General features: G+C 43.8%; 1 protein-coding gene across 3 annotated transcripts in view; it reads left to right on the top strand.

Moving 5' to 3' along the window:
- ABLIM1 (actin binding LIM protein 1) overlaps positions 1 to 27,094 on the top strand; it is a 319,662-nt gene that overhangs the window by 113,859 nt on the left and 178,709 nt on the right. The window contains exon 1 of one of the 3 annotated variants that reach the window (XM_049854684.1): positions 11,227 to 12,332. The exons of the other annotated variants lie outside the window; for them this stretch is intronic. Within the exon in view, the coding sequence (XP_049710641.1) occupies positions 12,317 to 12,332 (16 nt within the window). The 5' untranslated portion in view covers positions 11,227 to 12,316. Of the gene's footprint in view, positions 1 to 11,226; positions 12,333 to 27,094 lie in introns of those variants that run through there. 3 annotated transcript variants of the gene reach the window in all.

Here is a 27,094-nt window from a genome sequence, read left to right as displayed (position 1 = left end):
GTTTGGAACTAGCCCTGGTGGCTCAATGATTCAGAACTCGGCTGCTAAGTGAGAGGTGGGTGGTTTGAACTCACCCAGTGGCTCCACAGCACGGAGAAAAGGCATAGCAAATCTGCTTCCGAAAAAGCCTAGAAAACCCTATGGGGCAGTTCTACTTTGTCACGTGAAGTTGCTGTGAGTCAAAAATCGACCCAATGGCACCTAACAACAGTTTATTTGGAGGATTATCCCAGGAAAAACAAGTAGGGGAGTGAAGCTAATAAGTGGTATGTTATCCAGCCAGTAACCAGTGTGGCAGCCACAACTCAATCCATTCCCATTTCCATTGGAAACTCTAAGCGATCCTGCAGAATGTGCCGCAGAGATATCTTAACCAAGGGACTAAGAAACCGTTCGGGTATTTATCTATCTCCCCTCCATCTGTCATTAGGTAAGAGCTGCTTCCAGGTACGTGAACTCATCGCACTTGGGTGCTGCTAGTCACCAGGTTTGACTTGTGGAGGTAAATGCTGAGGAACTCTGGGCAGGGCACTGACATGTCACCCACAGATTCCATTGCAGATGATCAACATAAAAAAACATAGAGAGGTATTATTTTGGTAAAAACGCCCCTCCATTCTAATCTGGAATCTTTTGATTATGAGGAACAGAAATCTCTTTGCCCGAGTCAATTACTCAATTAATCAAAAGAGGGAGGGGGATGTAAGAACATAGGTCTCATAGGAACCCAGGGAATGCTGAACAGCCAGACCTCAGGGAGCACAGAATTCCAGGCAGCTCCAGGGCCCGGCAGCTTAGTTCTGGGAAATATCTCACTCTCCTCCCTTCCAGCTGGCTTCCTCTGACACTCTACCCCTCCTTATACCTTTGGTGTAGGTGGCTCTGTGATGCCTGCCCTTAGCCTTTCTGTATATACATATATATATCTTTTTTTTTTTTTCTTTTTGTGGGTGAAAGGCTTTTCCTGCCCAGTATGTATATTGAGGCCCTGGTGGTGCAGTGTTTAAAAGCTGTGGTTGCTAACCAGCCACTTCTTGGAAACCCTGTGGGGCAGTTCTACTCTGTCCTGCAGGGTTGCTATGAGTCAGAATTGACTTGACGAGAATGATTTTTTTTAAATATATATAGAATTGTTTAAAAAATATAACACAACATTTGCCAATTTAACATTTTTCACGTGTACGCTTTAGCGACATCAGTTACATTAATCGTGTCATGCAGTCATCACCAATGTCTGTTTTGGCCTTAACTTTTAATGCAAGTACCCACCACTGGCTGAGACTTTTCTGTATGTCTCTTAGTTCAGATTTGCAGGAGTGAAAACCTAATTGACCCAGCTCATCTTTTTCAAGACAGTATATAAATCGTGAGTCCATGGACAGCCAATGGGTGGGTCCTTCTCTGATGGGGAGTCTGGTAAGGATCCACTCAGCCATGGCCAAAAAAGGAAGAGTCACAAGGCTTAGCGCCTACTTAAAAAAGGGTAGGATGGGGACAAAAGAGGAATGGATAGGGCAGGGTTCCCCAAAGCACATCTTGACACCCAGGTAATGACTTTATGTTGATTAATGAAAATCTTGTTATGAGAAATTCCATGGCATTTTCATGAACATACAGGCTAAATAATGGAAAAGATAAAAGTACAACCTTATGTGGCTATCCTTAGAACCAATATATTGTCCTTTTTTATTCATCATTCTCTCTGGAGGAAAGAGACTATAGAAATCCTAGATATAAATTAATCAGAAACAGTCTTAGTTCTTGCACAAAGAATTAGAAATAGTAAAAAGGTATGAGTATGTCATCTCTCTCTCTCTCTTTTTTTTTGAAGAACCCTGAGCATACATTGGCCCTGTGATAGTCTTTGCCTTACCAAGTCCAAGAGCTGAGAGTGATGAGATTTTGCATAAACTCTAAGCAAAGGTGAAGTGATTGGGTAATGTGATCTGAGACTGCTTCTATGAATTGCCTAGATTAAGAATCCTGGAGGGTCCATTGGAGCCCTGGGGGTGCAGTGGTTAAAAGCTGAAGCTGCGAACCAAAAGGTCGGCAGTACGAATCCAGCAGCTGCTCCTTGGAAACCCTATGGGGCAGTTGTATTCTGTCCTATGGGGTCGCTATGAGTTGGAATTGACTCAGTGGCAGTGGGTTTGTTTTTTGGTTTGGAGGGTCCATTGCAAGGCATTATCTCTGCTATGAAAACAAAGACAGTTGTACTCTCGTATTCTTAGCTCTCCTCCCCACCTCCTAATTTTTTGTTAGTTGTATTATTGTTTTCATATTGTCTGGGCTCACAGCATTCCTGTTCTCTTCCATAGTCATAATCCAGTAATTGTGGTATAAAAAAACCCAGTGCCATTGGTATAAGTTTCATATTTAGTAGAATCCACTGCTCACCACTAGTCCTTTTGCCACAACCTCTGCATTGCTGAGTTTGACTCGTCTATTAATTGGCTTGGTGTTATTGTCAAGCTGTTTTCCCGAGAAAGGTCCATGGTGTGGTCTTTCCTGCGTGCTCTTGTGTTTGAGATAGTTTGCTCATTGCGTTTATGCCTGAACAACGTCTTGGCTGGGTGTTGGATTCTTGGGACACACTCTTTCCTTTTCCCTCAAGACTTCCAGCATTGCTTGGTTGTTTTCTAGTAGTATCGTTGCTATGGAGACACCTGAGGTTAGCTAGGGCTTTTTTTTTTTTTTTTCGTGGGTGAAGGGCTTTTTCTGCCTGAATATATGGAAAATGATATTCTTTTGATTTCACAACTTCTTCCCCAACACTCTCTTTCCTCCAGCCCTTTTCTCCACAGAATACTACCATATATCCATACTCTTTAAATCTGCAGGTTCAGATTTCTCGTTCTAGAAGTAGCCCTGGTGACGCAGTGGTTAAGCACGCGGCTACTCACCAAATGGTCAGCTGTTCGAACCTACCAGCCACTCTGTGGAAGAAAGATGTGGCAGTCTGGTTCATTACAGCCGTGGAAGCACTAGGGACAGTTCTACTCTGTCCTATAGGGTCTCTATGAGTCAGAATCAAGTCGACCGAAATGGGTTGGCTTTTACTTCCAGGACATAATTTTTTTTTTTAACTTTTCCTTTATTTTGCATATCTATTGGTTTTATCTAACTGTTTAAGGCTCTTTTCTTTTTCTTCTGCCTCATTGAGATTATCTCAAAATTTTTTCTATGCCAGGAATTATGTTTCTTCTGTTCTTTGCTGTTTCAGTTACTACTTTTGATACTATTTTGTTCCTCAGTTTTTTTTTTCTTATACCTGTAATCTTTTTCTTCACTTCATTCTGCTGGTCATCATCTCCTCTTTGAGCTCATTTTTGTTTATAAAAATACATTCTGTGTCTGTACCTTTCACTCTGGTCACCACACAGAAGCCAGAGGAATCCTGTGAAAATGACCATTGAATCATGCCACTTTCTCTGTTCAAAACCTCCAGTGACTTCCCATCTCACTCACAGTGAAAGCTAAGATTCTTGCAGTGACTTATAGGGCCCCAACTCCTTCACCTCTCTGACTTCACCCTGGGAACCCTGGTGGTGCAGTGGTTAAGCACTCGGCTGCTAATCGGAAGGTTGGTGGTTTAGACTCAGCAGCCACCCCACAGGAGAAAGATGTGGCAGTCTGCTTCCTTGAAGATTACAGCCTTGGAAACCCTATGGGGGCAGTTGTCCTCTGTCCTGTAGGGTTGCTATGTGTCATACAGAATAATTTCACTCTGCCCTAAACCTAGCTTATATGCCTCCAGCCACACTGGTCTCCTCACTTCCTGGAACACACCAGATACCCTTCTACCTCAGAGCATTTGCTTTTGTTGTTCACGCTGTCTCAGATGCCCTTTCCTCAGATATCCATTGGCTTGCTTCTCTTCTCCTTTAGGTATGTACTCAAAGGAAACTTTCCCAAAGAGGCCTTCCTTGAGCACTCTACTTAAAACCACAACTTCTTGTCCCAACACTCTCTTTCCTCCAGCCTTTTTCTCCACAGTACTTATCACTTCGTAAAAAAGGAACTTAATTAAGTTCCTTTTGAGCTTGCTTTCTCTCCAAAGATAATTTTTGGTCTGAATCTTGGCAATTACTTTCAAGCTACCACTAAACTGATTCATTTATAAGAGACTGAATTTCTTTTTATTTGAATTGGGTTTTTAAATCAGTCTATAAAAATAAATACAAATCTAACACTTTGACTTATTAGGATAACATAGGGACATTTATTTCTTAGTATTCATCAAGTATTGCATCCTTACTTTGTGTCTATCATATGTGAATACAGAAACAATAACATGTGATCTCTTTCCTCGGAGAACCCACAGGCTTTTGCAAGAATAGACATGTAAATCCTTCACGGCAGTATAGTTAAGGCCAGAGCTCTGGTGGTGGTAAGGGAGAAGGGAGTGTTGCCAGGGCAGTCATCCCCAATAATACCTGATAGAAAGCGACCATCTTTCTACCCTAACACCTAGATTTCTACCTAGAAAATATTAAGGAAAAAGAGAAAATGAACAGTAAACTAAAAAAAAAAAAAAAAAAGGCCTTTTCCCAAAAAATTCAGAGCTGTTTCTCTGTTTCTTGGGAATTTCTCATGAGCCTGCAATAAGGCTAAAATCCATGAAAATGTGTTTACTATCAAAAGAGCCTTTGAATTCTGTTAATAGTTCCACTAGGAACTTATAGGAACATAGTTTGTTTTATGCTCACTCTGTAGTTTATATCCTTAGTGGATTATTTATACCAAAACCAAGTCAAACCTATTGCCACCGAGTCAATTCTGACTCATCACCACCCTATTTAGCGACTCTGTAGGACAGAGAACTGCCCCATAGGATGGGTTTCCAAGGCTGTAAATCTTTTACAGAACCAGGCTGCCACATCTTTCTCCTGTGGAGCAGCTGATGGGTTCAAACTGCCAACCTTTTGGTTAGCAGTCGAGCACTTTAACCACTGTGCCACCAGGGCTCCTGGATTATTTATAGTGAGCTTTAAATCTGCATTAGTAATTTCTGTCATTTTATTGCTTAGATCCAGACTCAGAATTTGTTTATGAGAAGACCCACAGGGAAGTTTTAATATAAATATAAAATAATTCTACTTGAAGAACTTAAGGAAAAGAACTTGCTGGGCCTTGATTCTGTGAGATTCACATGGGAAAAATCCTAAGAATTGTTGGCTAAGGACACAAGAATTAGAAGGATCAAGAGGGCTCAGACATTGAGGGATTTGTTTTAGACGGCAAGAAACTTTGGGGTCATCACTTCCAGTACATTTTCATTAAGATTGCAGTGAATGTCAGGCAGTTTGTCATTTGGGCCAACTGAGAGGATTGTCGTTAGTCGTCATCAACTCAGTTCCTACTCATGGTGACTCCAGGTGTGCAGAGTAGAACTGCTCCAAAGGTTTTTCAAGGCTGTGACCTTTTGGAAGCAGATCACTGGGCACGTCTTCCAAGGTGCCTCTCAGTGCATTTGTACCACCAACCTTTCTGCTAGTAGCCAAGCACTTAACTGTTCGTGCCACCCAGGGGCTGCTCAACTGAGAGGAGAGGAGCTGTTTTTCAGATGTGAGGGCTTGGGATCTAGCTATGTTTGTAAATCTCACATTTATTCACCTCCTGCTCTGCAAGCCAGTCTGCAAGGCCACTGGTCCTCGGGCATTCAGGGAGCTGGCTACACTCAGGCCTCATCCCCAGAGCATCCGGATCATCAGTAAAGCACGGGGAAGGCTGGTGGGACCAGATATCTACAGACCCTGTTCTTGGGGGTCTAGAAGAGTATGAAACTCTCATTGCCTTCAAGGATCTCACAGCCTAGCTGTGAACATGAAGCCATTATTACAGAAGGATTAAAAAAAAAAAATTTTTTTTTTTTTTTTAATAGCCAACCTCAAATGGTATCATTTGTGCTTCTTAAAATGCTGTGTGTGAGACATGCATGGCTGTTGTTTTAGTCTATCTCTAAGGGGAATATTTAAAAGCTAATAAACATAAACACTTCCTGGGTATATTAGTTTCCTGGGGCTGCCCTAACAAATTATCACAAACTGTGTGGCTTAACAGAACAGAATTTTATTCTCTCACACTTCTGGAAGCTAGAAGTCCAAATTCAGAGTGTCAGTAGGTCCATTCTCCCTCCAAAGGCTGTAGAGAAAGATCCTTCCTTGTCCCTTCCAGCTATTAGTAGCCCCAGGTGTTCCTTGGTTTATGGCAGCATAACTCCAATCTCTACCTCCATCTTCACGTGGCCATCTTCCCTCTGTGTCTGTCTCTCTGTGTTTCTTCTCTTCTTTCTATAAGGACATCAGTCATATTGGATTACAGTCTACTCTACTCCTATATGACCTCACGTTAACTAATTATATGTGCAAAGACTCTATTTCCAAATAAGGTCACATTTATGGGTACCAAGGGTTACGACTTGAACATATTTTTGCAGGGGACATAAATCAACCCATAATACTGGGCATCTGCTACTACATGTCAGGTAGTCTGCTCAACACTGGACGTGCACACCCTAGTACAACCCAGTCTGGGGAAGGCCATATGGGTGGAAAGAGATCATGGCAAACTTTGAAATTCAGCTAAAGCCTTTTGAACTTAATTTGCAAAGAAATAGGTAGCTCAGGTTTGAGACTAACCATGGCATGTCTAAGGCTTGACCTCCTTGAAATGGCATTCATACCCCTCTGGGATGTACTACCAGAACCTTTTCTTGAGCCTGTTCCTGTTCCCTGTGAACAGTGAATGACTTGATAATATCATACCTTTTCTCACCCTATTACCTCTGCTTGGAATGACCTTTCCCCTTACTGCCTCCTCACTTCTCCTGGAAACCTTCTCTGACTCCTCCCTGGGGACCTTATGGATAACAGAACAAAAGGTTGCCCCGTCCTTTGCCATCTTCATGAGCGCTGGTATGCTCGAGTCTGTTGTTGTGGCCATTGTGTAGTGCCTTCTTCTCAGGGGGTTCATCACCCAGCACTCTATCAGACAATATTCTGTTCCGATCCATAGGATTTTCACTGACTAATTTTCAAGACCAACAACTTATTCATTGCAAAGGACATCATACATGAAGAAAGCAAGAGGTCATTAAAAAGACAGGATAGAAAAGACCAAAATGGATGGCAGAAGAGACTCTGAAATTTGCTCCCTTGAATGTAGAGTAGCTAAAGTGAATGGAAGAAATGATAAAGTAAAAAAGCTGAGCGAAGATTTCAAAGGGATAACATTCGAAGAATGGGAACTCCAGAACACACTTAATTGTGTCAATGCAGAACCTGTACATAAGCCAAGAGGCAGTTGCTCGAACAGAACAAGGAGACACTGAGGTTTAAAACCAGGAAATGTGTGTATCAGGGTTGTATCCTTTCACCATATTTATTCAATCTGTATGCTGAGCAAATAATGTGAGAAGCTGGACTATATGAAGAAGAATGCAGCATCAGGATTGGAGGAAGACTCATTAACATCCTGAGATAAGCAGATGACACAACCTTGCTTGCTGAAAGTGAAAAGGACTTGAAGCACTTACTGATGAAGATCAAAGACCACAGCCTTCAGTATGGATTACACCTCAACATAAAGAAAACAAAAATCCTCACAGCTGGACCATGAGCAACATCATGGTAAATGGAGAAAAGACTGAAGTTGTCGAAGGATTTCATTTGACTTGAATCCACAATCGCCACTCATGGAAGGAGCAGTCAAGAAATCAAATGACATATTGCATTGGGTAAATCTGCTGCAAAAGACCTTTTTATAGTATGCAAAAGCAAAGATGTCATTTTGAGGACTAAGGTGTGCCTGACCCAGGCCATGGTATTTTTAGTTGCCTCATATGCATGTGAAGGCTGGACAATGAATAAAAGAAGACCTAAGAAAAATTGATGCCTTTAAATTATGGTGTTGTCAAAGAACATTGAGTATACCATGCACTGCCAGAAGAATGAACAAATCTGTCCTGGACAAAATACAGCCAGAATGCTCCTTAGAAGTGAGGATGGCAAGACTTTTTCTCACATACTTTGAACATGTTATCAGAAGGGACCAGTCCCTGGAGAAGGGTATCATGCTTGGTAAAGTAGAGGGTCAGCAAAAAAGAGGAAGATTCTCAATGAGATGGATTGACATAGTGGCTGCAACAATGGGCTCGAACATTGCAACGATTGTAAGGATGGGTGATGTTTCGTTCTGTTGTACATAGGGTTGCTGTGAGCCGCAACTGACTTGACAGCACCTAACAACAACAACAATTTTCAGAAGTAGATCACCAAGGGTTTCTTTTTAGTCTTTCTAAGTCTGAAAGCTCTACTGAAACCTGTCCACCATGGGTGACCCTGCTGGTATTTGAAATACCAGTGGCACCGCTTTCAGCGTTATAATAACACACAAGCCACCATAGCACCACGAACTGACAGACGGATAGTGGTTCCTGTTTTAGTATCCTCTTATTTCATTGGGAATATTTGTGTGTATGGGTCCACTAGATAGTAGGTTCCCCCAAAGCAGTAGTTTTTCTTTTCTTGTCTTTGTACTGCCACCCCAGCACCTGGCCACGGTAACCTGTTGACCTGTTGCCATCGAGTCAACTCCAACTCATAGTGACCCTACAGAACAGAGTAGAACTGCCCCATAGGGATTCTAAGGCTATAATCTTTATGGAAGCAGACTGCCGCATCTTTCTCCCACAGAGAGGCTGGGAAGTTCAAACTGCTGACCTTTCAGTTAGTAGTCGAGAGCTTACTCACTGCGCCCCCAGGGCTCCTTTGGCCACAGTAGGTCCTCCATAAATGTCTGCAGTGAAGTCGATAGATGGAATAAGCATTAGGTAGAAAGCAAATAAGGAACTCATTCTTGAGTTTTCTTTCAGTTGAATTCTTTTTAAGAGGATTTGAGTGCTCTTCTGTCAGTGAGTCCAAAGGTACTGAGGGAAGTGTGGTACTTGGATACCTGGGGTCTGGGCACTGTGGCCAAAACCGGTTGCCATTCAGTCAACCCCAACTTGAACTTCTAACCTTTCAGTTAGCAGCTGAGTGCTTTAGCCCCATTAACTGTGCCACCTAGGGACTCCCTTGGGGTTATGGAGGGGTCCTGATATACCTGCGCTTGCAGGTGTACAAGCAGGAAGCAGAACCCTTGGCTCTGCTGAAGAGAGAGCAATGAGGAACCAAACTCAGCCAGGTTCCTTCTTTTCCAGTTGTAACATTTGCCTCTTAATTGGCAGGGTTCTGTTGAAATGATGCACCCTTGAATTTCTGCCAAGTGTGGCTGTATGCTAACAAGCTTTTCTCTCCTACAAAATGGTTTCTGTCTTTTGGTCACTTGTGGACAATCCTTGCTTCATTTTGTTAGTAAAAAGCTGGCAGTGAGTCAGTTTGGGGGAAATAAAACAACAAATAAAGCCGTGGCTGGTGTCTGTGTTATGAAGTCTTGTCTCATCTCTATGGAATGAGATTGAGATAAATTTTTTGGAAATCATCTCTAGAAGTAAGAATAAAGAGTCTTCTTAAGAACCATAAATTGCATTTTCTCTTGATTTATTTTCCTGGACTTCTTGCAGCTTTAACTAAAAAGTAGAAAATGGCTACGCTTTGCTTCTGTTCTCAAAGCTTTTAACGACTCTGCCTGGAGGCAAGGAGACAAAAACAATTTGGTTTTATCCTCCCACATTCCAAAAATAACTGTAGCAATCCCCTCTTTGGTTATCTTAAAAGTGCAGAGTGAATGCTGTAATCCTAAAGTAGCAGTGTCTGATTGTTGGGGGGCCTTCTGCTGTAGGACTGTTATTTAGCAACTGAACGCTGGTGACTCATTCACTTTGACTGTGGTAAAGGAAAATTCTTTCCATGGAAAACACAGGAGGGAAAAGAAATCTCTCTGAACCACTCTGTAGTATTTTCCTTTCGGAAAGGCTTCTCTGGAAATGAATAGGCACCAGCTGTTTGTGGGCTAGCCTGCTCCAAAGCTGTCAGAGAGCCTTTCCCAATGATGGTTTCTGGGCTCTTTATCCACTGAGGTCTACAGCTAGGTAATAAGGGACCAGTTTGGTTAATATGCTTAAATGTCAGCAATAAAACCTGCCATCCTGAGTAAAAGAGATATTGAACTAATTGCATTTACAGTGTCTGGAACCACACATGTACGATTGGGTTTGGACTAGGAACCCAATGGTGTTTTACTGTCATATTCTATTATGAAAGAGAAGAGAGAGCTTTGAACTGAATCTATAAGAGGAAAGCCTTAGAGAGACGTGCCTAAGTGAGGCACTAATCTATTTCTGCAGCAAAAATACAATAAAATAAATTCACCTGCTAGACTCACAGCACCAAACTAATTTCAGCTCTCCGCAGTTCATTTTGCTTGTCAGCATCTCCTTAGGGCTCGGAGGGTGATTAGGCTGGGAGAAGCAGACAAGTGCAGTTTTAGCTATGAAAATTTGGGAATGTAAAGAGCTTGTCTTTTCAATACTCTTGAACCATGCCTATCCCTCTGGACTTTAGGTTGTCTTGCTCTCACGTTGCTCTCCTGTTTGTGAATGGAAGTTAGAGAAGTCCTTAAACGCTCCCCAGTGCTTATACTCCAGTTGGCCACTGACTTAGGAAAAACTTGACCCTGCAGGGCTGCAATGGGGGTGGGGAGCAGTGGGGGCAAAGTGTGTATCATAGAGGAGACGACCCAGGGGCTGGAGGGGACTGAGCCCCTACTTACGGGCTGAGACGCCCAAGCTATTAATAGTAAGCCTTGAGTCACAGAAGTAGGAACGTCACAGCTGCCTGAGATCCGCTACTGTTACACATCAGAAACCAGCAATAAAGGCCTGGCCAGGATGAATGGGAAGAAATGAACATTTTTTTCCCTTTTCCCTGGCCCCACCAAACAGAATTTATTTCAACCATAAAGACCATCCAAGTCAAAGATGAGGCAGGTTGATTTACTTCGTTCCTTTCTGTTACCCTGCCTCTCTGGGACCCAACACGTTACAATATTTGCAGTAAATACAGCCTAATACTGGCTGTGCATTCTGGTTCTGAAAGCTGGGTGGCCATCTGCTGTGCTTCTCGAGGGGGGCGGCATCTGTCTTTTTGTCTCTAGCTCATCACATATTTCCCACATGGTGGATGTGTGTGACGTGCTGTGGGGACCGAACCACCTGGGTTTGGGAGGCAGGTGCTGGAGTGGGGTGGGGATTGGTTTTGTGAACTAGGAAGTCCTTTGCACACAGGAGACTGGCCTGTGACCCTGTGGGCAGAAATCAAAAAAGCAAAGGTCAGGAGCTACTTGCTGTGGGGCCAGTCTGGGATGGTCTGGGATGCAGGCGGTACTGAATCAGCCTGCTGGCCTCTTCCTTCCTGACTAGAGTTCTTCCCTCATGTCTATATATATTAAAGGAACGTGCCTAGAAAACAGTAATGAAGCCAGAAGGTCGCGATCAGAATCTTACCTAACTGGATAAATCAGATTTCTCCTGTGATCCTGGATTTGATCCCGGATAAGGAATTGAACCCAGAAAAAGATCTTCTTCTCAGGCTGCCTCTCACTTTCTCAGTCTATCTACCACCCCAACCCCAAGACCACCATGACCCCCCAGTTCCCATTTGGGTAAAGTATAGGTGTGGGGAGCACACACAAATGCCATGATTCCTTTATCAGTATAATTGAGCCTCCAGGACTTTAAAAGTTGAAGGAAATGAACTTGAAGGAGCCTCTAGCCTCACTGTTCCATTTTTCTACTGAGACAAATTTTATTTAGTTTGCTTGAAAGACGCTGGAGTGAGAAATAAAAGCAGCTGTAATAGGAAACTAGTCAGCTAACAATTGACTAGTTTTACTGAGGGAGACAGTCCCTTGCTGTTCCTTTGCCGCCACCCCCCACCCCTTCTGGCAATCATTTATCAGACCCTGGGAGGGGGCCAAAGCTCAGGAGCGTTTTGCTGCCTGTTTTCCCTGGGCCCGGCGTGAGGAATGCAAGGTGGTGGCAGTGACCAGAGATTAGGACAGTGGAATTTTGCATTTGTTACAAGAGCAGCTGAAGCGAGTGGTGGCGGCCCCAGGGCAGCGTCCCCGAGCAGGGCGCGGCCGCCACTCGGCGGAGCGCGCGGGGCGCGATCACGGCTCGGGCGGCGGGCGAGCCCCGGGCCGGCCCTCCGAGACCGGGGCGGGATTCTAGAAAGCAGCTCGGGACTTCGCCAGTGGATGCCGGTGGCTTGTCCTCGCAGCCTGCGCAGCCGCCGGTCTGTCTGCCAAGGCGCGCTTCAACTCCTAGAGTTGATTCCCGTTTCCTTCAGTCCTGCTCGGCAAAGGATTGGTTGCCATGGTGAAGGAGAAAGGTAATTCTAAATATCGATCCCCGGGCATGGTTGCAGAAGTTGGAATGGCACTGCAGGGCTCGGGCACCCAACGGGGAATGATCAGTTGGAAGCTGGGCAGACATGTTCTTCAGGCGAGAACCTCTGTACTGGGAAGTCTGGCCTTCCATTGAACGCAGACTTCATTGAGAGCCTTTCATTTAGCTGCCACCTCTGAACCCCATCCTGTTTGGCTTTGCAGACTTGTGGGTCTCTTTTGATTGTGATTGCACTGTGAATGTTAGGTTGTGTTGGAGACTTGCCTTGCTGCCCCCACCCCACTTTCATTGTCTTCCTGGCTTCCCCCACTCAAATCAATAATTTAATTAAGAATATAATAAAGGGGCTGCCCTACCAGGTTGGTGGTGTGTTGGGACATGCCAGAGCCTAGCTAGGACAGGCAGAAAGGACACACAGGGTGGTTTTAAAGGTTTCAGGTGTGCTGCATTTATAACCTGTCATTTCAGTATTAGCCCTAATGACTCCTCCAAACACCTTCTAAAGAATGCTGCATATGTTAGAGGAAATCACGCCACCATAAGGAGAATGGAAAAAAGAGGGAGGGCGGGTCTGCCTGGCCCAGGTGTACATTATTTACGCACTAGGCGTGGTCCTGAAACGTAAGCTGAATCTTTCAGTATTGAAGTACAGTTTAAATAATTAGTTTCTCTGGGAAATGTAAAGAACATGACAATGAACTTTTTTTTTTTAATTATCCAAGTAACATATACATATATCTTGAGTTAAGAAAGTGAAATGTTGTAGAAGAATGGGGAAGGAAAAGTGAAAACCCCCACCCCAACCCTGTCAGCTTCAATTCCACTTGCCTCTCTAGAGGAAAGACTGTTAATAGTATGTATCTTTCTAGACAGAAATAAGATAGATAAACATAAAACATGATTATTCTGTGACTTAATTTTTCACTTAATGGTATGTCTTAGAGACCTTCACTAAATGGTTGTATAATATAAATAACTACCCTCTGATTATGCTTTTTGGTAAGCTGAAATCTATCATGTCAAGTTTCTTACTGTGAGGCATACTTTTCTCTGTGAACATGGATGTCTGCTCTTTTGGGGCTGTCTTGAACCATTTCCCAGACTTATCTATATCACTTTCTCTCAGAGCCCCACAGGGAGTACATATGAGGTGAACGTGCTGAACTCAGATTGATCGTTGTTGCTGGAAACTCAGTTTGGCTTTATTAGACTAATGGATGGGTTGAGAAATAGGATGATGACAGCGAACGGTGTGAAGACTGCAGCTCAGGACAAAGAGAAGCGTGGGTCTGCCCTATCTGCGGTACTCCTGTGTCTCTTTCAGACTCATGCTTCAGCTTGGTCTTTCAGTGAGTCAGTGGTCACTGAGTGAAATGATTTGAGTAGAAAGAAAGGTTCTTGTAATAATTTTTCGTATCTTCAGTGGGGGGTGTCCCAGGACCCTCAGGGTAAAACACAGATGTTGACATTAGCCAGAGGTTGGATCTCTTCATTTGTGCCTCCCTTGCAACCAGAACAACCTGGCCCTGATTGCTGTTGCTAATGGATTTGCCTCTGTTTCCCCAGTATGAGTAATTTATGAGTGATGGGAGAGAGGATTACAAGAGTTACTTCTCTATTCTATTCCTGTGGGGCCTGTGGAAGCCCCAGCCTTGCTCTGTGCAGTCTCTATTATAGATCAGCAGATCCCAAATGACAGCTCTTAGTTCCTGAGTCGTGGCAGACTCCCCAAAGCTCAGCTTGCCTGGATTCACATTTGCTGTATAAGTCAGTGGCCACTTTCTAACTGCAACCCTTTGGACAGGCTACTGGGAGGTCACATACTAGTATTATCTTAACCCTTAGCCACTGATTAAAGGCCATTCCTTTTTTATTTTGAGGTCTGTGTCAGCCCATGCTGCTGCCTCCTAGCTTTCTGATTGTAGCTTCCTCAGCCAACAGCAGAGGAAGGCAGGTTTTTAGGCAGCTACACAAGACCTTCCATGAAGAGAAGAGAACATCATACCCTCTAAAGGGAAGGGCACTGGGGATGGTGTAGTCGAGGCCTTCATTCTAGAGATGAGAAAGCTAGGGCTCAGAAAGGGAAAGAAAATTGCTCAAGGCCACACAGAGAATTGATTGGACCAAGTGCTGGTCCTCTGTGCTCCATCAAATGGTATACACGGATCTCTGACTGCACTACTACAGGGAACTGACATCCAGTCTCCATCACGAGATGGGGAGCAGCCACTATGTCTCCATCTTTGATTTTCCATTGCCAAGTGTGGTGTCTACCATATCATGGGTTCTCTCTCAATAAACAGTTAAAGCAGGTTGACATGTTGTCAAAGCTGGGACAGGAACCTGTGTCTTCTGTCTCAGTTCAGAAATTCTTCCAGGCCCCTCTGCTTTGTCTTCCTCCCAGAGAGGTATAGCTTCTTCTTTCTTCCTAGAGAGAACACAAGTCACCCTTGAGCAGGCTCGTATTACGTCTTGAAATGTCCATCCCAAGAAACATGTGAGGCCTTCTGGAGGAGGAGTAAACGTAGACGCCTGCTGTGCTCACCACTTAGAATGATTTAGCTTGTACTGGTTTGCCGCATCATTTTCTCTCCAGGGCAAAATATCCATACATCTACGGAACTCTGCTGTAAAACTCTGTTTGCTCTGTGTGTGTGTGTCCCCATGCACCTGAATGTCACATTTGGGTTTGACATCAGCATGGTTGAAACCATACTGGCGGATCACACCTTTGGTAGTATGGAGTGGCGTTGGCTGACATGCTTTGACCCTCATTATCTTTTGTTCTCCTGACCAGGCATCCATTCGCTTCCAGTTGCAGACACTTATTGATCCAGGAATCTCGATGAAATAAATGGTTATTTCTCTGATGTGTTCAAGGGTATGTGTAACAAAAGTATGAGAGATTTTTGTGGGTTTCTCAGTCAATATCTCTCTTCCTGAATCCACTTTCATCAGCCTAAACTCCAGAGGCCTTCTCTACTCGTATAAAAGCTGTAATTGCCTAACTTTTGTGTGTTCTAGCGCAGGTTTTAAAAATGTACACAAGGGATTTATTATTTCTTTACTTAGAGAAAATAAGAATTAGCAAACACTAGAGATAAAGTTATGTAAACAGGCATTGAAATGATGAAGAATGATTATGATTTGGAAACTATGTGAGAGAATAAGAGTTTAGCAACGAGGGAGACAAATCTGGGGAAACAGAGTTTTACATTTGGGCACATGGTTCTTTGTTTTCCTATAAACAGTTTGCCACTGTTGGATGGCCCAACTTGCTTTTAGGTTCAAATAGTGTGGCCCAAACGATTTGTACTCGACTGGTAATCAAAAAGTTGGTGGTTCACACCCACCTAGTAGCACTGCAGAAGAAAGGCCTGGCAGTCAGCTTCCACAAAGATTATAGCTAAGAAAACCCCGTGGAGCTCAGTTCTACTCTGTAACTCATGGGTTCACTATGAGTTAAAAAAGAATCGACTTAATGGCATTAGGTTAGGGCCTAATGAAACTCTTTACAGTCCACCCTTGTTGGAGGAATGTTCACTCTCCACTTGACATTCAGGTGCATGGGAACACACACACACAGACACACATATAGATGCGCGCACACACACACAGAGCAGATAGAGTTTTACAGCAGAGTTCCTCAACCTCAGCACCATTGACACTTTGGACCAGATAATTGTTCGTAATTCTGTCCTGTGCATGAGGGGATGTTCAGCAGCATCCTTGGCCTCTAGATGCCAGTAGAACCAACCCCATACTCATGATAATCAAAAATGTCTCCAGACATTACCAAATGCCCCTTGGAGGGCAAACTCGGCCTGGTCGAGAACCACTGCTATAGAGAACAGTATGGCTCGGAGACACCTTAGCCATGGTTGTTTTCATGGTTTAGGTGGTAGTGCTTCCCTGATTTAGTGACCTGGACTCACTTGGGCACAGAGAGTGACAAATGGGAAAAATTATAGGAAGGCAACCTAAGCAAACAACTCCTCCTTGAAGCCTATAAGGCTTGGGCAGAAACAAATGGTTCAAATAATAAAGCTTCCGAGACGCCAGTAGAGGTCCTCTCTCCTCATTATTTTTGTACCCATTTCCCAGCTCATTTCAGTTGCTGAAAATGGAATAATTGTGTTCATTACACAGAGATGTTCTAGCTTAATCCTTCATTTTCCTTTAATATTCTATAACCCCTGTTCTGCCCAAGAAGCTTTCTTGTTCAGTCACCATCTCCTGAGGGCTCCTTCTCTTTTAAGTAAGGCGCTGGGTACTCAAGGAGGTTACATGGACTTAGAAAACATAGTGACTACTGTCAGGTTCATTATCATCTGTTGAGGAGGTAAAATAGGCTCATAAATAACTAATGGGAAATAGATGTTTAAAAGAGAAATAAATGCAGTGCTTTGGGGGGTAAAGGGGGGATATTTGGGGGGTAAAGGGGGGATATTTAGCTTCCAAACATGTTGATCAATCAGTAAAGGCTTCTTGGAGGAGGTGACTGGGACTTTAAGGAGTGGAGATATTTGGGCCTATAATAAATTGGAATGAAAAGAAAATGATAGACTTGAGATGACCCACAACGTTAGAATCGACAGAACTTGGCAGAAGATTGGGTATAGGGAATGAGAGGGAGAACGGAGTCGAATGAGGCTTGGAAAGGATCGGTTGGGGTGGGTGGAGAGTTGCTGGGTAGTGGGGTGGGAGAGAGGAGATGGGTGGTGGGGGTGGGAAAGAAGAGATGATGAATTCAGCTTTAGAAACCTTGAGCCAGTGTTGGCGACAAGGGTTGGAGGAGTGATTAGAAATGAGTAGTCTAGCTTGTACCTCTTGGGCAGAACTCTGAGATTTCTTGACCAATTTGTGTAGACTTGCTTGACCTACCTTATGGAAGATAATGTTAGAAACAGGCCTTGGCATTCTCTGGTATGATAGGAGGTACTTCAGATGTTAGCTGTCAACGGGCAAGCAGACACCACCCCCTTCTGGCCACACGCTGCTATGTTGAGCATCCTTTAGGGTTTGGAAGTAGACCCTTCTTGACACGCCTGAAAGCCATTTCAATCTTATTCTTGGCAGCTCCCGGGAACAGTGGCGTACTGTGTCTCAAACGTGTCCTACAGACTGGCACCAAGTTAATCCTCTTAGAACAATGATGTCATCATTTCATTTCCCAGTTCAAAAACCTTGATGAGTGACAAGGTAAAGTTCAAGGCTTCCAGCTTGAAATTCAAGGTTCTCCCCAAGTTCTTAAAATATCTCCCCTCCCTCATCTAAATAAATGTCCTTCTAAGCCAACTTGTTTTATTTTTAATGTTATTATTAAATCTGCCAGTTATTGAACACATACGAAATGGCAGGCTTTGTGCCAGGAGCTTTACATACATTGTCTCGCGTACACATAGCCTGTCAAGGTTATTAACGCCTCACAGGGTGTCAGTCTTACCATTTTATAGACAAGGAAAGGAGGCTCACAATAGTTAAGAAACTTGCCAAAGATCACTTAGCTAGAAAGTAGAAGAGCTGAGTTTTCTACCCAGGCCTGTCTGGCTCCAAAACCTAGGCTAATTGTACTATGCGACCTCCTTGCTTCCATTTTTCCTGTTTGAAAGATCTAAGGGGGTGAGCATTTTCCCTTTCCAACCTTAGTCACACTGCCCCTGTTAACCTAGTGAGAAATACATGTATTCTCCTTTTTCTGAATTTTGCAGACTTAAGTTTCCCTTCCTTCAGGAGGCTTCGTAAAGGCCCATCCCTTCTCTGAATTCTTCTAGAATTACTCTGTGCACCTAAGTAAACACCAGAGAAGTTAAACAACAATTTAGTCACCTGCTCAACTTGAGTGGGAGCGCTGTTTCCCCTCAGGTATTTGTTGACTTCATATATGGTCTTGTAAAACGATCTTTAGAGCTGTAAGTGTATGTCCTCTAATGGTGTATGTCCTCCTACACCCTTTCAGTCCCACTCCTTCCAAGACACATACCACGCAGACACTACCCCACACAAGCATATGCACACTGCCTCATGTAATCAAAGCCCACTTCTGTTCCATCCTCAGGGAAGTCTGAGAACAGTCGGTGTTCCTCTGTGGTGTAGCAATTTCTCATGCATCTGATGACTACTGAGTTGCCTTTCAGGCTTTCCCCTTTCATGTATAGTAGCCATTTCGTTTCTGCAATTAGAGTTAAGGCTAAATGTGTAAATGAATCTAAGAAAAGGAACACATTGACTGAAAGCTACCCAAAGCTCTTGAGAGCAACTTTTGATGAGACAGGTGAACTTAAGAGCCTGTGGACAGTGGGTATCTGAGCTGGAGGTTGGACCTGCCCTATTGTTAGCTATTCCTAGATTTGGAGAGGTAGCCCTGCCCCCTGTCTCTCCCATCCCCAGGTCAGGTGACCAGAAAGTATGAAATAACCTGCGTTGCATCATAGAAACTCTCTTTTAAAGAACAACACATCAACTTTTTCCAAATCCCTGCAGGAGAGACGTACTATGGGAGACTCACCCTACCAAAAGGAGAATCTTGGCATCTGCTTCATGAGGATTCAGCCCCCCTGGGTCATTGTATTCACAGCCCCCTGGCAGGTGGTGAGGGGGGCCCTGGTACTGTGCGCCTCTCCTATGCCAATATCGAAATGCTGATGTTGGTAGAGAGCCAGGGGACTTTTCAGAGGGCTGGGCGATCAGTAAGTGAGTGGTGCAGGGTTTCTTCCCACGGTGGTTGAGCCTGATCTCAGCACACAACAGCATCCACCAGCCCAGCTTCCATTTCAGTGTGTGTTGGTCTGATGGTGACTCATACCAAGAGGTATGTTGATCCCAAACTGGCAGGAGCTGTGTATTCAAGGGCAAATTTTGTTGACATGGGGGGGGGGGGGGGCGCAAGTATTTGTTATGCATGACCACTCTTCTCTGAAACATTTTATTTGTGTTGAGACTGACACGATTAATTCTTTATGGTCCAGTGTGCCCTGGGGAGCACCAGGGGTGAGTTGCTGCCTCCCATTGCATTCACACAGGCTGACCTGTTTGAGTACTTGGAAGATGCTGGCCTTCTTACGTCCAGGGAAATTCCTATCTAGGGCAGTGGTTTTCAAACATTAACAGGCGTCAGAATCCTCTAAAGGGCTTGTTAAACACAGATTTCTGGGCCCTGCCCTCAGTTTCTGATTCAGAAGACCTGGGTAGGGGCCTGAGATTTTACATTTCTAACAATTCCCAGGTGATGTTGATGCTGCTGGTCCAGGGATCACGCTTTGATGTGGTCTAGGTAATCCATGTTTTCTGAGGGTAAAATTAGCCCTACAGATGGGTAAATCCATTCCGTTTTGCAAACTTGCTGACAATGCACAGGAGACAAAAGGCAAGCATCGTTCTCACTGTGTCTCGCCTGCAGTATAGAGTGAAACTGCGTTTCACAGTAAAGCCAACCTTTTGTGGGATCCAAGTGGCCAAGAAGCTGCATCCAGAATATGACGCTGGATGGCCGATGGCCAACGGGCAGGCGGGAATGGGAGGAAGTGGCAAGGCATCTTTTCCTGGGCCTGAGTTGAGGCTCAGCCTGGCTTGAGCAAGTGGCCCTAATTTGGAGTCAAGGCACAGTATCATTCACATTTCTCAGAGGGTTAGGTGAGCATTTTTCCTGGGGCTCATTGGAATCCTTGGGTCAAAGGTAGTTTCATTAGATGTCTTGGCTGACAAAAGCTAGAATCCTCTTTTTAGTTTCGGAGGCACTAAAATATAGTATTACAAGTTAGAATGTTTCACCCATTACCAGTGTATTCTGTCTGTATTTTCGCTCTCTCTATTCTTTCTGTTGTTGTTCACAATTTGGAACATTGTGGGGAGGGAGCAGTTTAGGAAAAATTAAGAAAAACAGAGTGGATGGTAGAAAATGCTAGGAAAAGGGAGTAGGATTGTTCCTCACCAGAGTCTTAGGGTCTGATGGGAATGGGAGAGAGGGCTGAGTATTCCCCAGAAAAATGGCATGAGCTGTGGGTACCCAGATCCATGAAGGGTCCCATCAGTGACACATGGACAGCAGGGCTACATGGGTGTCTGCTGGACTGCTGATGACGTGTCACTTGTGGGACCCCTGTTGGCCAGCCATAAGGAACAGACTTTTAGGACAGAGGATGGAATGCTGTCTGCTGGACTGGAGCATCATTAGGCTGAGCACTGAAAGAGCACACACCCTCTGTTCTTGCTCACCTGGAAAACCCTACCAGTTCTGCTGTGGAGAAAGGTCCCTGCCTGAAACTCAAAGAGCAGTGAACCAAAGGAGTGGGCTTCTGATAATGGCCTGCTCACATCACAAATATATTAAAGCCTACTCTCTTGAGAGGCATTTCAGGGATAACCTGAAATGTTCCCACCTTCAGTCGATTAAGGAGCCCTGGTAGTACAGTGGCTAAGCACTCAGCGGCAAGCCAAAAGGTTGGCAGTTCGAACCCACCAGCTGCTCCTCTGGAGAAAGATGTGGCAGTCTGCTTCTGTAAAAATTTACAGCCTTGAAAACCCTATGGGGCAGCTCTACCCTGTCCTTTAGGGTTGCTGTAAGTCGGAATCGACATAACAGCAATGGGTTCAGTAGATTAATGAGTTAACAAGTGTTGGGGGATGGCTGCTGATTTAGAATGCTAATGAAGGCAACACAGGGCAACAGGAGGGGTATAAACAGTATGCTTTGGAAGTTTGAGGGAAGGAAGAATTAGTGTCTCAAGGGAATTCAAAATGGCTTTATGGAAAGGAGGGCATTTAAGATTGGCCTTGACGGATTCTGTAAGTTTCTTGAGGTTAGGGGTGATGCTTTATTCAGCTTATATCCGCAATACAGTATCTGCCCCGTAGTAAGTGCTCAAAAAATATCAGCAAACTAATAACTGCATGAATGATGTGTATAGTTGGGGAGATGGTTATACTTATTTAGCAAATAAATGTTTATTCAGAACTTAGTAAGAGATAAGTAATCAAGATATAGAAACAAAATATAATTCCTGACCTAAAAGTACTCACATTCTAACAAAGAACATAGACACATAAATAACTATGATACAATGTGAGATGTACGCAATAGAGCATTATTGAAGTAATTGTGGGACTGCAGGGCAGAGAGTGGTTAATTCTGCTGGGAGTGTCAAGACAGGCTGGGCTTTGAAGGATGAACAGGAGTGCAACAAGTGGGTAAAGTGAAAGTGAGTGAAGGGTGCTCAAATTGGACAAATAGAAGCAGTGAGGTATAGCCTCTGTCTGGAGGAATGCAGCCAGCTCGGTTTGGCAGGAGTTGGTGACCATGTGGTGCAGTAATGGGCATAAGGAATGGTAAACAGAGGCCTTTGCAGGTCAGGTTGAATTGAGGATGGTTAGAACTGGGGGCTGTACAGACAAATGCCTCCAAGAACCAGGCAGGCGACCTGAATGAGTGGAGATTGGGGCAAACTAGAGAGCCCTCTCTAAAGGAGGGAACCACTCTTTAGTGCCTTCCTGACTTCCAGGGAGGAATGTGGGCCTAAATTGCCAGAGCATCTTTTCAAGAGCAGCTGGAAATAAGGATTTTTATGCAAAAACACCAGATGTTTAAATCTTGGCAAATACCGCTCTCTTTTTTAAAAAATCATTGAGTAGGCCAAATAAAACATGCCTGTGGGCAGGACTCAGCCACAAGGCCTCTGCATTATGGTCTGGGGCTTAATGCAGTGCTCACCAAACTTAACCACAGAGAAAATACATTTTCACACACCAAGACCCAGGACACACATGTGTGTGTGCATGGCTAAAATAAAAGTCACATGAAACAGTACTTACCTTCACTGGGTATGCTTCTGTCCACTGTATTCTATTCTCTTAATTTTTTGAGATATGCTGGTTGTGACCCATTAGATTAAACTGATTTCATGTCCCACTAATGGGTCAAGACCCAAAGTTTGAAAACTATTGGCTTACAGCACCTACTGTAACCAAAATTGTATCAGGTGAAAAGAGAATATTTTCCTGGGCAACCACATTTCTGTCCTGGGTTCTACTATAATAATGCTTGTTGCCTTGGTGACACAGTGATTAAGCACTTGCCTACCAACTGAAAGGCTGGCAGTTGGAACCCACCAGCTGCGCCGCCTGAGAAAGACGTGGCAGTTTGCTTCCGTATAGATTAACCAAACCAAAAAACCAAACTCGTTGCCATCGAGTCAATTCTGACCTTTGGAAACTCTACGGGGCAGTTCTATCCTATAAGGTTACTATGAGTCGGAATTGACTTAATGGCAATGAGTTTGGTTTTGCTGTTGTTGTTGTTGGGTGTTGTTGAGTTGATTCCAATTCAGAGAGACCCTATATAACAGAGTACAACTTTTCCATAGGCTTTCCTAGGCTGTAATCTTTACTGGAGCAGATTGCCAGGTCTTTTCTCCCACAGAGCCTCTGGTGGGTTTAAACTGCTGACCTTTTGGTTAGTAGCTGAGCGCTTATCCAGTAGGTACATTTTGGTTAAGTTGGGTATTTTCACTTGCAACTGGAAAAATTTGGTAAAACAATTTCTGAGTCTTCTATTGGATCATTTGCTCCTAAACAGAAGGTGGCCAGAATTTGGTGTCATCTCTTTTTGGTGCTTGATACAATTAAGAACTGACCCAACTGCTTGATTAAAGCTTAGCAGAAAGTCCAAAGGAAACCTCTATTCAAGCCACGTCAGCTTCAAAGCCTGATATTTCTGGAACTACTTCTCATTTAGAGCAACATTCCCCTGTGATTTTGCTTCACCGCTTTCTGGCTTCTGCACTGCAGCCAAGGAGTAAGGAACAAGTTCAGGACTTGAGCAGTCTGTCTGGTACATTCCACCCATCAGTGAAACAGCTCTTCACCTCCATTTCTTGGGTATCATGTGCTATGTACAATTCATATTTGAAATATCAGAGCGTTTCTAGAAATACTGTAATTTGGGGGCTCTGGTGAGAGTTTACCCCTCCCTTGGGAATGTCTGAGAAGCAAGTTGTCATAGCAAGCCTCCAGTGTAGCTGGCAACTACAGCAGGGAAGTCTTGGCCATTCTTTGGGTTCAGGGCATATCTGTCATCACTCCCTATCTTCAGTTGGCGGCATCCCTCCAACACGCAACAGGACTCAAAAACAGCTTGGACTTTTGAAACGAGAGCTGCATTTGGCCATTGGAAGAAGTGGATATGTTGGAGACACCCCCGGGGAAAGACCATGCCTGCCATCAAAGCCGCATGACCTCAGCGAGGCAACACTAAGATGGTGGTTTTGCATAGTAAGTAGGCAGAGGAGCCAGCTACTAAACATGATTCGAGCAAACAAGGCCGGACAGAGAATGGCCACTTGCCGGGACAGAGGGTAGGCAGCTGATGCAGCACCTTAGGGGTTGGGGGCAGGTGCCGTGTAAGATGACTAGGAGTAGACTCTGGAGATGAGACGGGAAGGGGCCACCTGTACAAGACCTCTGCATGGCCTCACCATCTTAGTGCAGAGAGCACCCTCTGGAGTTGTACAGTCTGCAACCTACACAACTTTTTTACCTAGAGGTGGTGTGCTGCCAGGGCACAAATGCTGGGGCTGGTATCCGGGGAGTCACATTTCAATTACTTTCTGGAAGACAGAGTCAAGCTCTTAACATGTCTGAGATTCAGTTTTTTCTTCGGTAAAAATGGTACTGAGAACACTGACGTTTTTCTCCAGCAATGGAGGACTGATAAATGATCTGTTAAGTTTAAACATTGGAAGGAATTATTGGTAGATCTACCACAAAAACTGATAGAAAACATTATGGGTTGTTCATCAGAAACTAGGCATGTGAGAGAAAAGAAAATGATTAAATCTAGGAGAGACGAAAAGTTGTAAAGGAAGGAATCTCTTCACAAGATGCACTGCTGGCCTGATGATTGCATTCTGAAAGTGTGAGCACTGGCCACGTGTTTAACTAAAACTTGTAGTATAGCCACATCGGTAAGAGCCAGACCCTCATCTGTGGGAACAGGAAGTTGATAGCTAATGGCTGACTTGGTATAAGCATAGTGTTTAGAAACGTAGAGATGACTAGAAGAAACATCAAAAGCTCGCCTATCAGGGGCCAGGAGGAGTGGGGCAGGCAATTGTCATTATGCATTCTAAGCCTATTTGTTTCTTTAGCATATAAACCTATTTAGTTTTTTAAACTCTGATAAAAATGAAAATGTGTCGGGATGGGAACCATACTACCCATTTCACATCTTTATTGTGAGGGCTAATTTAAATTAAATAATATGTATGAAAACTTCTGACATGCAGTAGGTGCTCAATAAATGCTTAAAGGTGATGAAAAAATTGGAAATGGATATTGGTGATGGTTGTACAATATGATGAACGCGATTGTTGTTGGTGGTTCCCATTGAGTCGATTCTGACTCATGGTGACCCCATGTGTGCAGAGTAGAATTGCTCTTTAGGGCTTTCAAGGCCATGACCTTTCAGAAGCAGATCACCTGTCCCATCTTCTGATGCACCTCTGGGAGGGTTCGAACTGCCAACCTTTTGGCTAGTGGGCAAACACTTAACCATTTGCACCATTGAATTGTACACATAAAAAATGTTGTTGTTATATATCTTTTCACTACAAAAAACATTGGAAAGAAAAAAATTTAGTTGAAGATTGGTTGACTTGTAGTGTTTATTTCACTAGCGGGGTAAATATACAGCCCAGAGCCATAGAGAATGGCCTAAGATGCTTTGCAGATAAAATAAGACTAAGACACAGGTCGACCAAAAAAAACCCATTGCTATCAAGTTGATTCCAGCTCATAGCAACCCTATAGGACAGAGTAGAACTGCCTCATAGGGTTTCCAAGGAGCACCTGGTGGATTCGAACTGCCAACCTTTGGTTAGCAGCTGTAGCACTTAACCACTATGCCACCGGGGTTTCCATAGGTTGACCAGAAGAATTAAACTTTGAACTGGATGAGAACATAGTGTCAAAGCTGCAGTCAGCTAGAATTTTTAGTAGAGAAAGGTTCAAATCCTGGACTTCTGAAGCTCTTCCCTATATATGTCTGTCTGTTTCTCACTTATCCCTTGTGGTGCAATTGTCCTTTCACTGGTGACTTTTTAAAATTATCCCCTAAAACTCGAGGATTTTGTAGGTTGCCTGCAACACAAGTAGTGTTTATGAGTATGCTCTGCAGTCACACTGTCTGAGTTCAGATTCCAGCTCTACTCTTCACTAATTGTGTGACCACGGGCAAGTCATTTAACCCTTGTTGAGGATCTTCCTTTCTTCCAGTGGCCCTCTGCGTTACCAAGCATGATGTCCTTCTCCAAGGACTGGTCCCTCCTGATAACATGTCCAAAGTACGTGAGATGAAGTCTCACCATCCTTGCTTTTAAGAAGTATTTTGGCTATACTTCTTCCAAGACAGATTTGTTCATTCTTCTCACAGGCCATGAGTATATTTAATATTCTTTGCCGACACCGTGATTCAAGGCATCAATTCTTCCTCAGTCTTCTTTATTCACTGTCCAGCTTTCGCATGCATATCAGATGATTGAAAATACCATGCTTGGATCAGGCACGCCTTAGTCCTCAAAGTGACGTATTGGCTTAACACTTTTTAAAGAGGCCTTTTGCGGCAGATTTGTCCAATGCAATACATTGTTTGATTCCTTGACTGCTGCATAGGTTAATACATGTAAAACATGTATTAAAACAATGCCTGGCACACAGCAAAAGCTCAGTGATTGTTTATTATTGCTCTTACTACTCTTATTCTTCTTGGCTGAGTGAAATCAGGAGCAGTGTATTCAGTGATAAGGAGTTTAGTAATCAGATTAGCTTCAGGACCCTGAAGAATGAATAGAGCTGGGATAGGTAAATTGAGAAACCAGGACCCATCCACATCTGCTCCCTTCACAGTTTGCCTTAAACAGAGCAAAATTTTGTAAATGTTTTTTCATAGCATGATTTCTAGAACCAGAGGAGGGCTTCCTATGGTCCGTAATTACTACTGTTTTGTGGTAGAACTTCACCAAGGATTTTTACATGCAGGGTTCCTTATACTCCCATCCCTTGGGCAAGTAAGCTGATGACTTTATCTTAATGCTATAGAATGGAATGAGATGTCTAATAATGATTTTTTTTTGTAACTATGTATCTAATAATGATTTGGTGTGGGAACATGTTGAGGTTATAAGAATATAAAAAAAAAAAAACAAACACAAGAATAGTCGCTCTAAAGTGTCCTAGGCTGGAAGCCATGTGTACTCAGGATTCTTAGTGGGGGAAGAGGTCCACCAGTAAGCTCTGCAGAGTTCATTTCCCAACAGCAGTTCTTCCACATCAACATGTTGTACTCTAGGGACACCTGAGTTTGCTTTTCGCAGGCTCTGGTGTCACCTGACTGCTCCCCACAGGTCAGCTCAGGTGGAAATTGTGCTTCGTCATCGTGTGGTTCTCATTCAGGGGAAGCTTAGCCAGGGTTGATTTGGGACAGGTCCATTGGTAAGCTCACTCTTTCAGCTTTTGTTTTTTCTGAGTTGAAGACTTAAACCTTTTATTTTTTCAATTAGTAGAGTTTTATTGGCATCATCAACATTACCTAATTGACAGATACTGTTGATGAACTCAATGATCCCTCAATGGCACAATGAACTCAATGGCACAGTGGTTAAGTGCTTGGCTGGTAACCAAATGGTTAGCAGTTCAAATCTACCAGCTGCTCTGCAGGAGAAAGATGTGGCAGTCTGCTTCTGTAAAGATTATAGC

The sequence above is a fragment of the Elephas maximus genome, chromosome 16 (genome assembly GCF_024166365.1).
Source record: "Elephas maximus indicus isolate mEleMax1 chromosome 16, mEleMax1 primary haplotype, whole genome shotgun sequence".
Lineage (NCBI taxonomy): Eukaryota > Metazoa > Chordata > Mammalia > Proboscidea > Elephantidae > Elephas > Elephas maximus.
Note: the sequence above shows the minus strand (reverse complement) of the source record. Positions and strands in the feature narration are given on the sequence as shown.